This window comes from Hippocampus comes, unplaced genomic scaffold, assembly GCF_001891065.2.
Source record: "Hippocampus comes isolate QL1 unplaced genomic scaffold, H_comes_QL1_v1.1 scaffold76, whole genome shotgun sequence".
In the NCBI taxonomy this organism is placed as follows: Eukaryota; Metazoa; Chordata; class Actinopteri; order Syngnathiformes; family Syngnathidae; genus Hippocampus; species Hippocampus comes.
In genome coordinates this window covers 1148886-1162259 of record NW_017805277.1, presented here as the reverse complement: position 1 = coordinate 1162259, position 13374 = coordinate 1148886, and the positions used below count along the sequence as shown (strand labels likewise).

The window sequence follows — 13374 nt, the reverse complement described above, 5'->3', positions numbered from 1 at the left end:
CGCACACACACACACACGCGCGCACACACACACACACACACACACACACACACACACACACACACACACACACACACACACACACACACACACACACACACACACAAACCTACTGTATTTCATTCTTGTATTATTAATGAATTTTACCTTCCTTCACACCAACAGCCTGCTAAACATTGCTTGTGTATTTACTTATTCTAGTACAGCTTGTTCTTAAATGCCACACAATAAGCATTCAAGTACTGATTCAATGAGCTGCATTTTACATTTGACAGTTTCTATCCACAGTACAATATACTGGAGTTTTGGTCACTACAGTAAATATAGCTGCTGGTTCTTGTGTCTACCCAGTGTGAACATGAATAAGCCTTTACGGTGCGGATCAGAAATATTACTTTGTGACAAAAACAAGTTTGGGTGGCAACACATTGGTTGACCTATCCACATTTCACTGTAAATTAAGTGAAAAATAAAAAAGTACAAGTTGCCTGCTGCTAGTTTGTGTTGTGTTGCGTAGTCCTGCTGAGAGGGGGAGAAAAATGGAACAGAGCTGCCAATTCATTAGTTGTTGATGACTGACATTCAGATATCCTTGCGGTCCAAACAGACCAATAATAACTCACACACTCGCAGGCACGGTGACAGCAGAAACAAACAGAGAGTATCGTCATGTATTGGCACTTGACATTGACTCACTTTCTGTCCTTTCATCCCTTCGGCCCCCTGGGCACCTGGCTGACCCTGTGGGAGGAGGTGTTGCTAAATGACTCAATGGCACGGCAGCATTTAAAATGTTGCTGCGACAAAATACCTACAGGGTCTCCTCTGTCTCCTTTTGCCCACTTTTCTTCCGAGATGCCAGGCTCGCCCTTTTCTCCCTGCATGTGAAAAGAACAGATCGTTCCCACTCACTGAGAGGAAAAGAGTGGGCACAAAGACACATACACACAAATGTCGCAGCGAAACATCACACAAGGACAGATGCAGTGAATAAGGTATCTGAAAAACAAAACATCTGAATCCAAATACAGTACATTCAAATGATCATTTAAAATGGAAACGGTGCGAGAATCTAAGATGGTGGAAAACATCTGCCCCTGTTGCATTGCAGCACTTTTTCCATGTTCCATTCCGCCGTCTTCCAATAGATGGCACTTAATGATTGCTGGTGAGCCGTCCTCGGTGCATTTTAAAAAGATTTCTTTCACTGTCACTTATGTGGGGAAAATGTCAAAGTAAACAGCAAGTGTACCTTCGCATTGGCCATGATGCACAGGGAATGATAAGTAAGATACATCTGTGATTGAAATATAAACAGGGAAAACTTTTGGGTCTCTGGGGGTATTGCCTCTCATCTTACTTTTATGCATTTTATACCATTTTTGACCTCATATTTTATAAACTTACAAACACCCTTGGATCAGAGAGATTCATCAGCAACTTTTTTTTTTCATTGTGGGTATGGAGACGCACTACCAAGAAACAGCTCAGATGCGACAAAGTATCTATACATAAACTAAAATACAAGAACATCTGAGCGAGGTTGTAACATATTTCTGAACTGCATAGGTGTACCTGGCCAAAGTTAAAGTTATGCTTCAACCTTCCCCCATTTACTTTGACAACAGCCGCTGTGATAGTTTTCTTTTAATGAGTTATAGCCTCTGTTTCCTCAGTTTTTTTTTAATTAAATCAGCAGTCTGTTCCTGTATATGAACAGATGGATTGTCATATTACAATTTTAGGAAAGGTGAAGTCACCGTGTGAAAACTGGACTAATTGAATTTGATGAAGCTTTATTAACCATATGTGCCCCCCCCCCCCTTTTCGCTCTTAACTTGCCTAATCGGTTTACTGATGATGTCAATCCATCTCAAGAAGCAAACTATACGATAAATGTATTGTGTTAGAGGTCATTGTTAGGGGGGCTCTGGTAAGGATTCATGACTCAGATGCTATTCTATCCAAATATGATTATTAGTGCAATTTGAGGGTTGGGGGAGGGGGGGTGATTAATAATTTTCTTTTTTATCATTCGGGTAGCATGCACACATGAAAAACGTGGACTAGTCATGATCCAATCAAATAATTTGTTCAGAGCAGTTTTGCGAGTGGAGGAGGGCAAATGTTGAGGAGAGAAGTCCATGAAACAAAGTTGATAGTAAAAAGATAATAGTGTGCTTAAAAATAAAAAAAAATAAATAAAAAAAAAAAGAAAGTATTGCAGCGGTATGGTAATTACAAGTTTAGATTGCAGGTTTGAATAATTTTCACAACTACAATTAATCAAGAAAGTCAAATTGTTCACACCATTGTTTCTTCGAATCTTTAATATTTGTGAAATTCAGTTTATGTTCCTTTGCATAGGATATTCAAAACTGTTTAAAAGGTCAGACTTGAATGCGAATTTTAAATTGCATCTGGAAAATGTGAAAAAAAAAAACCTGCCATGCAGTTCAGTCTCTTCTGAGAGGAACATTTGCAAACAGATTAATTTAGCATGCACAATGTAATTTATCGAACATTGGATGAATTGCGATGCCCTGATTTTTGTGTCTTTCAATACTGCGTCTGAAAGGCAAGTTTAAACGGTACCATTCTATGTAGCCATGGATCTTTTACAATAATTCATATTTAGAGCACTTTTCCAGACACTCAGAGACTTTGGTCCATCCATCCATTTTCTGTTCCGCTTTATCCTCACAAGGGTCGCGGGGGGTGCTGGAGCCAATCCCAGGCGTCTCCGGGCAGTAGGCGGGGGACACACTGAACCGGTTGCCAGCCAATTGCAGGGCACACAAAAACAACCAACCATCCGCGCTCACAGTCACACCTCGGGACAATTTAGAGTGTTCAATCAGCCTGCCATGCATGTTTGTGGAATGTGGGAGGAAACCGGAGTACCCGGAGAAAACCCACGCAGGCCCGGGGAGAACATGCAAACTCCACACAGGGAGGCCCGATGTGGAACTGAACCTGATACCTCTGCACTGTGAGGTCGACGCGCTAACCACTGGACCTAGAGACTTCTAAAACAGAAATAAGTAAAATAGTAAGGAGGGTGGGGGTCGGGTGCCCATGTCACGATCACACTACAGAGACAGGATGCTGTCCTGCAGAGCACATTTGTAGTTTTCAGCAGGAGCTTCTGTGGACACAGCGGGGTCGGCCTTTTAAAGACAATGTTATGCGGAATGGGCATATACAGTACATCCAATTTGTAAGCATTCCAGGTGAGGTATGATGAACAAAACATGGCTTTTATGCATTTGCTGGCTTCCCTAAAATTATCAGCACAATAGATTTATGTAACTTAGTTGGTTAGGACAAAAATATTTATGACTGAAATGTCATGCACGACATCAGTGGTTACTCACAATAACATTTCTTTCCAAGTTTAGTGGTACACATACGCATATACATACAGTATATACACAGGCAAACGTGGTGAGAGAGATAGGCAGAGTTTGGAAAATCGATGTGAAACTCTTTCACTTTGGAAGCGTATTGTCATGGCTCAATTTACACGATCAACTTATGACTGGTTGGAAGCGAATAATCGCTCGTCTTTGTTCCCCGTACAATACATAACAAGCGGTGCCTGAGACTTGAAATGGGCCCCAATTCAAAAGAGAATCATTTACTCAAAAATCTAAAACCTCAATTTGGACATCCCCAGTGCATGTCCAACTGTGAAAGACAATCATTAAAACCAATCTTGACCTTTGAACGTAAGCACTTCATTGACTGTTTAAAAAAAAAAAAGTATCAAGCCTGGATATTTTCTCTGCAAATATGGAGCCGTTCTTGTTTCCCAATAACACCATCTGTCCAGATCTCCACACAGGCCTTGATTTACTTCTCTTCATTTTAATCAGTTCTTTTCAAGCAAATATCAAGGATTTTAAAAAGAATCCATGTGCAGTGCTCTGTTTGGAACTTGTTTGCCGATTTTTCTCCATATGTTTTTGGCTAAGCTTTGGAAGTTGACATAATACCTGAAGACTCATTCATAATTTTTTTTTTTTTACAGCCAGAGTTTGATCAACGGTAATTTCCCCCATAGGGACAATTACAGGACTCCAAGGCACTGTAAAAGTCTGGAACTTTTGCAAGGTCAAAACAATTACAGGTGTGTTCCCAAAATGTAAAAATCAAGTGTGCCCTTGGGGCTACCGCCATTCTATTTAGTTAGACCAAGTCAGACGCTCATCATACAGTAGGTGACCCCAATTTTTCCTCCACTTACGTCCTCTCCTCACCATTTCTCAACTTTCCTTCTCTATTTCCAGTAAGTATAGCAGCCACCTTGCATTTGCCCTCTACCACATTATCTCACTGACAAAACTTTACGGTACCTTTTGAACTGATGTAGTTGTGTCCGACACGACCTGTCCTTGGTATCCATCTGCTTGACCCTTTTTTGTCTGGATTGCCTTTTATGTATGCTTGTCTGTCAGCAAAAATTCCTGGTGTGATTCCTATGAGCTAACACATCATCTATATGTGCAGCTTTCTTCCAGGGCTTGTGATTGTCCAGAGATACAGGCGACGTGATTCATGACAACACCGTCTTTCCGAAACAAGGTGTGTCTTTGTAAGTGTGTTTTTTTTAGATTTATAAATTCACACTGTGGGTGTGTGCAAGCAGCATAAACATGCTGCAGGAGTCTTTCTATGCTTCGTCCAATCACGATGTACAAAGTTGGCCAGTGAGAAGGAATGAGTGGGCAAATCCTGATGGTGCTCTATTATTGCCGCCCAAGAAATCTTCACCTATTACTATAAGTGACTCTCCCTATCATGTTTGATTGTATAAATTGCATTCCATTCCATTAAGTACCCGGTTAGATTGTCATGTTATTCTCCTGATGAAAAAGATTGTCATCCACAGTGCATGAAAAAAGCAAAGTCGGGTATGACGTTTTTATAAAATGACACATGCACATATTGCTTGGGTTAAACAAGCAGTAAAAGTAAGAGCAGGAATTGCAGCGTTGATAAATTCCCATCAAATGCATTTGTCACTCAGAGCCGGACAGGAAATGACATCAGCTTTAACGGTAACTGTGATTATTGGCTGTGGGTCGCAAAATTCAGCAGCCACTGGTGGATTCTACGGGCATATTGCATGAAGGCCGTCTGTGCATGTCAAACATGTCACGATACAAACAATTTGGGCCATATTCTCCAGGTGCTTAAGTCAGCTACGTACTTTTGGGGCTGCGCGGATTCTCCCATCGACTGCTCCTTCATGAAATGTAAACACTCTGGGTGGAGACAGTAGACATCAGGGTGCAATCCTGACAAAATCTGTCAGTGCGCACATTCTACTGATGACTTAAGCGTCTTTTGTCCTCCTGGACTAAGATCGAGCGCCTCTCAAGGCAAAACATCAAATTGCATGCTTCGAGTCATTTCACAGCCGCTGACAGTGAGTGATGACTGTCACTTTTGCATGCTGACCAATGTGTCCTCTAATTTTCCATGTGTCTGAGCATTCATTGGGCCATTGTGAGCAACATCACACATGCACATGGTCAGTATCAAACATACATTTACATACATACCAAACCAATATCGCACCTGCCCAAAACCTGAGATCATAATACGTTCCATCAAATGTCACCAACAAGATGGCCAATTATTTTATAAGAATATTGTTGGAAAAAAAAAAAAACACGTTCTCTGGATTGCCCCCTCCTGGGGTTATAGTGGAACCGGGCTATCGTGACATTATTCCCAGTGCACTGTATTGGTTTAAGATCAAAATAAATCCGCGAACATAACACTTGAAATAACTCCACTGAATACACCTCCAGCCGTGCCCTGTCATTTCGAGGCAGATTGTGTTCTCATGCGTACAACTTTCTTGTCAAGGTCAGCCAAATGATACTCCCCCTTCCTCTTGGCAAAGAGTGCAGGAAACGACTCAGAGATGCAACCTGGTACACGGCATGTCAATACGAGAAATCAACAGGGCAGTCAAGAGGTTTGCCTTCTAATTTTCACTCTTGGCTTCATTACAAGTTGGCCGCTGGAGGTGTTGAGCAGGTGGGTGGGTGCTGGTTTAGGAGGCAAAAGGGGCAGCAACAGTACCAGCGGGAGACCTTGTGAGATCCATGTCTGGGGATGTTTTACACCACATATGTTATGCGCCTCCTGTGAGCTACAGCACCTCTGGGCCTCATGAAAATGATTGCGGAGACTTTGTGAAAAGGTGCTGTACCTAATGACGATGTGTCTCTTTTGAGAGTGAGTGGTGAGTCACGTGTGACGCTGCAGGAGGTCTACGTTGGGGTCTACAATGCACAGATAAGCTACACCGCACTCAAAGCTGACATTTATGATGAGATATCAGCTTCTCACGATAAATACAAACATGCCCGTCAAGGACAAAGGAGGTTTTCCTACTGGTCAGTCATACAGTTGACTTAGGGCGACAGGTTTGACATGACATATCTTGATAGCTTTCAACAACTAGTGACCAGACATGGTAAGTCATTATATTGAGTATGACTTGTGAGAAATCCTGTTCATGGTCACCAAGAACCGGGAGCCTGCAGCTGTTCGTATAGAAGGCAAATCACACACTGCTAGCTAGCTGACCACAGGGCAGATATAAGGATACAAGGACACACTACCGCTGACATGCACTGTCACACTATAACTGAGTAGGAACTGAAACTAACACGACCTACACCATAGTCAGGCGTGTGTACAACGACGCTGCCGGAACTTCTTTGCATAGCATTGATGTCTTGTGAATGCTGGTCTCTAAGCACTCAAACATTTGAAATGACACACACGCGCGTCAAGTGCAGGTCAGAGCTGGTCTGCCAACAGGAAGTCAGTTCATCGATAAATGCCACATGCCAGTTCTTGTGACAGTTTGGTGACAAACACTAACTTGACACTTTCTCTTTCAATAAAAAAAGGCAAGTAAATAAAGTATTTCACTCCTTTTTAGATGTAAAAACTAAGCGTGACTTTTGTCATGTACTGTAATTTGATTAAATCCTTTTCAAGTATCATATTTACTTGGAATTAGGTCGAAGCTTACCTTGGGTGCTTGAATTATTTACGTCCAAAATGCGGACAGCAGACTGTAATTTTTAGCCGAGGGTTTCATGTTTAGAGATTATGATAGAATGCAATTTTCGGGGTCTCTACTAGATTTACACGACATGGTTCAAGTGAGAACTCAAATAATGTAGTGCACACATAAAAAGGGCAGCCGTTGTAAATCAAACTAGAGCAAATGCACCCATGGTCTAAATATAGATCACTGTAGGTGCACAGTCCATTAAATCAAGTAAACATATTACTCCACAATCAGTGGAGCAATGATGAGGTTACCTTAATTTCAACTAATGCGTGGAAAAGTCACTCCAGGCCAACTGAATGGTATACATGCCTAATATTTCTATTATGTATTTTTGTTTGTTTTTACTATGAAGTATGAGCACATGTGGGTTGTTTTACGTATTCAGTCAAGATAAGCATAGTAGTGATACTACATGCCACTTGAAAATGCATTACTAGGCAGTCCAAAAACTAAAGACACTTCATTGCAGTAAGCCACACAGCAGTCTATGAATCATCTTTGTGTCTTTATTTATTGTGCTGTGTTTACAGACTCTCCTGTCATGGTGTGACTCTAATATGACATTGAAAAGTACCTGTTCCCCCCCTCAGCTGCCAGCGTTCTTCTGCTGCCAAAGGACAAGAGCGAATGACGGCCTTTTGGGTGTTTTGAATAGATAAATTTGGCCCCGAGATCCAACTTGGGAAAAACAGGTGAGTCATAAATGTCATTTCCATGGGATGGAGGCAAAGCTGGCACATGCTAAGAGTATTGTCAAGAAATTGCCATTTAGAAATGTCACACCGTCTCCATCCTTGTCTTTCCTTTCTCTTTCGACTTTGCGTCCTACAACTTTATGAGTTATTAAGGAGGCAAGGCTTACAATGAGTCATGTGGGAGACATTTAACAGCGAGTGGCTCAATTATACAAAAGATAATTGAAGCTATAGAGCATAACAGTGATCGAAGCAGAACGGGATCTCTCTGGATTCTGGTACTCAATAAAGTAAGAAAACCCTTGATCCAGATCAGGAGTGCAATCAGGGCAATAGTGTGTGAAAATAATTGGACACCCAAAGCAGCGGAGCAATATGGCACTCCTGTTTGTCCCGACATCAGAGCAGTTAAGAGTCTGACGAGCAGTCTCTTTTTCACGCATCCTATGTTTGGAGCCTCAAGTGTGCGTGTGACGACGCAAACACACAGACAGAAGCTTAAATTGGTTTGGATTGAGAAGGAAAAGATGATAACACAAAAACGCAATGGGGCATACAGTCACGTTTTAGTCTTCTCATTAATACAAGCTTTGTCAAGTGCTCATTTACCTTTTTATAGCCTTGATTTGAAATATTTCAAAGTTATCACCAAAAAAAAGTCTCACAAATAGTGTAGTTTAGTAGTTTAGTTTTAATAGTTTAGTTTGTTGTCAAGAGTCTGCATTCCACTCTGTTAGTAAATAGCTATTCATATAACTCATGCCTACAAATCAATGCGGAATTAACCAAAAGTTGAATGGTAAATGATTACATGGTCAGACTTCAATGCAGTGGGTTTTTTTCCCCCGTCTTTTTAAAAAATGAATTTTGTATGTAATGTTTGGCTACTACGCTTTTTTTGGATGGTGCATGCGGATTTTCAAAGTAAAGTTGAATTAAATTTGACTCTGAATGGGATAAAAGCCCATGAGCTGTTTGTGATTGGGATTAATCTGCAATTGCTGCTGACATGAAAAAAAAAACACATTTTGTAGATGTGGATGTCATGTCTTTAATCGGGTTCTTGTATTTAGTTGTGTAAGTTACTGAGTATCACTCACAGGCTTGCCTTCAGGTCCAGGCTTCCCAGTCTTTCCTCTACGTCCCTAAGGAAGACAAATAAAAGGAGATTGTGATGAGAGAGTGAAGATGAAACAACAGGTGTTACTCTGTACACATGCTGCCAGCAAATAAGGCTTGACAGCAACTCCTGTCACACTCTCTAATTTGCTTTTAATTAACAACAAGAAAACAGCTTAATTGCTGCACCCCGTGTGGCCTGCAACTTTGTTCCCTCCTCTGGTTCACTGTCTTTTCTTCCAGCTGTGCGAGTCCCCCGTGCATCAATCAAAGCAGAGAGCAAATAGAGCAGCGAGCCAGCCAAGCCACAGAGCTGGCCAGTATTGACGAGCAAGGTCAGTGGGAAGTGAACGTTTTACAAAAAGCCTTGAGTCCTTGAAAGTATGTAGGACTTCAAACACTGACGTCTTAATGAGGTGTATTGCTTTCTCAAGCAAATTAAAGTTTCCGGAGTAGGATCGAAAGAATGGATGTGAGGGAACGGATTTTGGGTAACACCCTTGGAAGAAGAATCTCAACTGGGAGAGCATCACTGGCTAAGCAGTACTTGCAATTATCAAATAGTGGGGTGGGTGTGACCCGAGGGAACATGCTTATTTTGACCGTACTAGAATAAAGTGCAATTGCACATCCACTACAGTAGGTGGCAGTGGCGCTCTCATTGTCAGAGTGTCTTTAATTCTAAGGCAAAGCCAGCTATTGACAACTGGCGGCCTGCAACCAAAATCCAAGTGGCCCCTTGACTAATCTCCCACCCCAAATTTTTGGGAGGTGTATTTTTTTCGTTAACAAACTCGAAATATTTATATTAAAAAAAATAAATTAAAAAAAAACACTGAAAACATGTCGGTGTTAAAACTGTACGACCACTACCTTAGTCCACAAATTTATTGAATGCCCCCACCTAAACTGAATACCTGGGGGCCACCACCTGAGGTTTTTGTTTTAAAATGTGTGCATTGGCTCAATAAAGGTTGGGTCACACGGCGAATGCAATCAACAAAATCAACATGTTTAATCTGTATTACAACTAATTGGGGTTTTGTCATCTTCCTGTATTCCTATGGCTGGGTTGAAGACGACACACAAAGAATCACAAAGCAATGCGCTGATTCCGCCAACGCTCAATGTATGTTGACTTTGAATAATTGGTTTGCAATTTGCCATGAACGTGTGCGTGACAGCAACAGTGACAAAAGACTACAATTCGATGAGAGCTGTCAGTTGTACTGCGTAATCATCTGTTTGCATGGGTGTTCATCTTTTTGTGCTATGTAGGTTTATGCACTGTACAGACGGCAGGGACATGTAAACAAAACGAGCAAAGGTGCAGCACGTCAATTTCAATCTAAGTAATAACGGTGATTGGTTTCTGCAAATTTCTGTTTTCATGCTGTGTGATGAATCGAATTTTTTTCCTTGGTGGCAAGGGTAAGCGCTACCTTTTCAATGTGTTCTGATATTAACACAAGTATCAGTGTTATTATTAGCAATATACAGTATAAACCTGAGAAAGACGGCATTTCATTAAAGGTGGATGTTGATTTTGCGCAATCCACTGCCCATGAATAAATGCAAAAACTTAATAAACGCTCGCTTTGCCAAAAGGTCTGACCATCCTGACCTCCGCCATAACCCTTTCTCCCAACAACATCACAACAAAAGAAGATTACAAAGTTAAGTAATTTAGCTAATGAATATTTCATATGTGATTATTCCAAGCAGGACATGAATTATTCAGCTGTTGGAATAATTTCTACACATTTGCCCTAACATTGCTTTTAACTGGCAAAGTGCATACTGACCGTGAGCTTTGCATATTATAATTAAAGTAAATAGTGGTAGACCAGTCACAGTGCTCAACAAATACAGTTTTTTTTTTTGGGAGTGGGCGGGGGGGGGGGGGCTAACTTCCATTTAAACAAACATTAGCCTGAAGATAACATTCTGTTTGTAAATGGTTCAAAAGGTCGGATTTCACATTTGACAAAAATATCCCATATCAGTGCTTCATCTTTCTTCCTTCATCTTCAGAAACACCTTTGGCAGACTATACACTGTATGTGGAACTTCATAACACACAATACACAACGAATGTGTGACAAAAAAAAAAAGAATGAAATCCTGAGCAAAAGAGCACTTGCACTGAAACTTTTTTTTTTTTTTTTTTTTTTAGAGAATCCTCTCTCGGTTTAAGAAGTCAAATTGTTAAAGGGATTCGTGCCTGAGATAACTGAGCTCAAAAGTCAAAGCGCGAACGAGATTTTTCCCATCAATTTATGTCACGGTGTCTTTTATTTCAGTGTGGAACTTTCTTTTGTGTGATGGTTATCTCCAACTGTCTGTCATCTTTCAGTGGTTGTCAAACCTCTCCTGTTGGCAGCGTCTGCCACCTGTGTGTGCCGTTTCGAGTCGTAGGTCACCAATTTTCATTTGTTGAGACACTTCATCCTGTCTGTCTTTACCTTTTTGTTATAATTCTTACATTTCTACCCGGTCCTTAGTCTGTATCACAATTAAAAGATACAGAAAGAATTCAAAACGGCTTCATGCCGTTGTCTGCTCCAAATTTAAAAAAAAAAACACTCTCTCTCCCATGAGCACAGGTCTGATATTTTTCTGGTGAAGCGTGTAGCCTCAATGCCAGAGTGCACATAAGTGTCAGAGGTGGAAAACAGTCCAAAGCTGTCTCTAGGCATCTAGCATAAGCGCCACACTGGAAGAGGATTTTCTCGCTGCGGAAAATAAAAGAATGTGGGATGACATTAAAAAAAGATGAGAGAGAAAAACCTTGCTTCATGTACCAGAATCTTTGCAATCATGAGGGGATTGTTAAATGACAAAAGCTTTGCATTCCATCAGCGTAACGCTACCCAATGTTTGCAGGAATGTTTTAATAATACAAGATGTCAACATGACGGTAATTGTAATTTAAATACCTCAAGAATAGAACACAAAGTGAGCCCACATGGTGTGAATCCTTCCTCTCAGCAAAGTAAACTTTATTTTACCAAATTTCGAACTCAGTCCCCACCCTGCGCATACACCATCGCAGTTGTATTCCTCTCATCTGGGCCTCTCTCTCCGGTTTTCTTGTCATCTTTCCATCTCCTTTCTCCTCACACGCCTTGTTTCTTACGCAGCCAACTTCCAGTGCCTGTCGGATCACCGTAGCAATCTCTGTTGCTATGCAACACTCGGTGTCCTATAAATTTGACAACATCCTCGTGCTTGATTATTATTTGAGCGTCACAGTGTGAAGCCTTCCTTCAGGTCAGAGCAGTAGATTAGAATGAGGGAGGCAAAGGGGGAGAAATAAGGGGTGAGAGAGAGAAGGACAAAGAAGATGGGATTGTGGAGGAGTGGAATTGAGGGAAGATCACGTAAAAGAGGACCCAGCTTCTTGAGTAAATTAAACATAGACACAGAGCCACGTGTATTCATCAGACCCCCTCTAAAAACCAGCATCCCGTAAAAAGTAATATGTAAAGCACTCCACGTTAAGTGCCGATTAAAGAGGTGGGAGTAAAACTGTATTTGAGATGTGATACAAAGAAGCTGCAACCGTCAGCAAAGATGCCTGCATTTTTTTGGGGAGGAACTCGTCTTTAATCCACATGAATCCCAAGCCCTCCGCTGGCTTCTGCTCTGCAACAACTTGTTAAGCATACAAGACAACAGCAGACATGAAGCCCAGTTCGGGATGGCATGCCCCAAAATGACAGCAAACGCAACAACAGCGGCAACACTGTGGAGGCGCTCCTTTAGGATGATTCTATAATCCTTATCCCAAATGTCACCAGATTCTCTGAGACATTCCATGTCTGACTGCTCATGCTTGCCAGAATCACCTCTGCGGTGTAAAACGGAGAAGGCAGAACGTGTTGCGTTTTTGGCAATAAAGCAAATCTACCGTGGAAATAAGAGGTAATCCACCTGGCGAGTGCCCCTGTTGACTGGGGTCATGAGATAAGGCCTTTTGAAATGACCGAAACAGGATTCGGCTCAAACCGGGCGCACTTAATCTCACAGAGTACAGATATCACTTAGGCTGTTATGTCATACGACAAGGTCATTCACCATCCCCAATTACTGTAGTAGGTTATCTTTTTTAACGACATTAGTTTTGTCTGTTGGCAGGCGTGCCCACAAACACAAGGCTGATTTTCACAGGATTTAATGGCGCGGGTCAGAGGACATTGTCACACCCAAAGGCAGCTCTGTAGTCACGTTGGCATAATTGAGCACTCTGTGCAATGCTGAGGTATGGAATTATCCTCAAAAGGGACAGCGCTGAACAAATATTTTAGCGCAGCACCGAATGTAAGGTTGCCTGAAACGAACAGCATTGGTGATTACGATACATTTTTTTAAATGTTGCTGCACCACTTCATAGTGACACCAGTATTGTAGAAGCTCTTTAACTGAAATGACATGTTTAAGTGTAAGTGC

General features: G+C 41.5%; 1 protein-coding gene across 1 annotated transcript in view; it reads right to left on the bottom strand.

Annotated features, from left to right (window-relative positions):
* LOC109516118 (collagen alpha-1(XIX) chain) overlaps nucleotides 1-13374 on the bottom strand; it is a 97971-nt gene that overhangs the window by 41878 nt on the left and 42719 nt on the right. Inside the window, exons 16-19 of the mRNA XM_019870332.1 lie at nucleotides 8904-8948; nucleotides 3023-3148; nucleotides 816-878; nucleotides 697-741 (exon numbers count right to left, since the gene is read on the bottom strand). Coding sequence (XP_019725891.1) covers nucleotides 697-741; nucleotides 816-878; nucleotides 3023-3148; nucleotides 8904-8948 — 279 coding nt within the window. The remainder of the gene's footprint in view (nucleotides 1-696; nucleotides 742-815; nucleotides 879-3022; nucleotides 3149-8903; nucleotides 8949-13374) is intronic.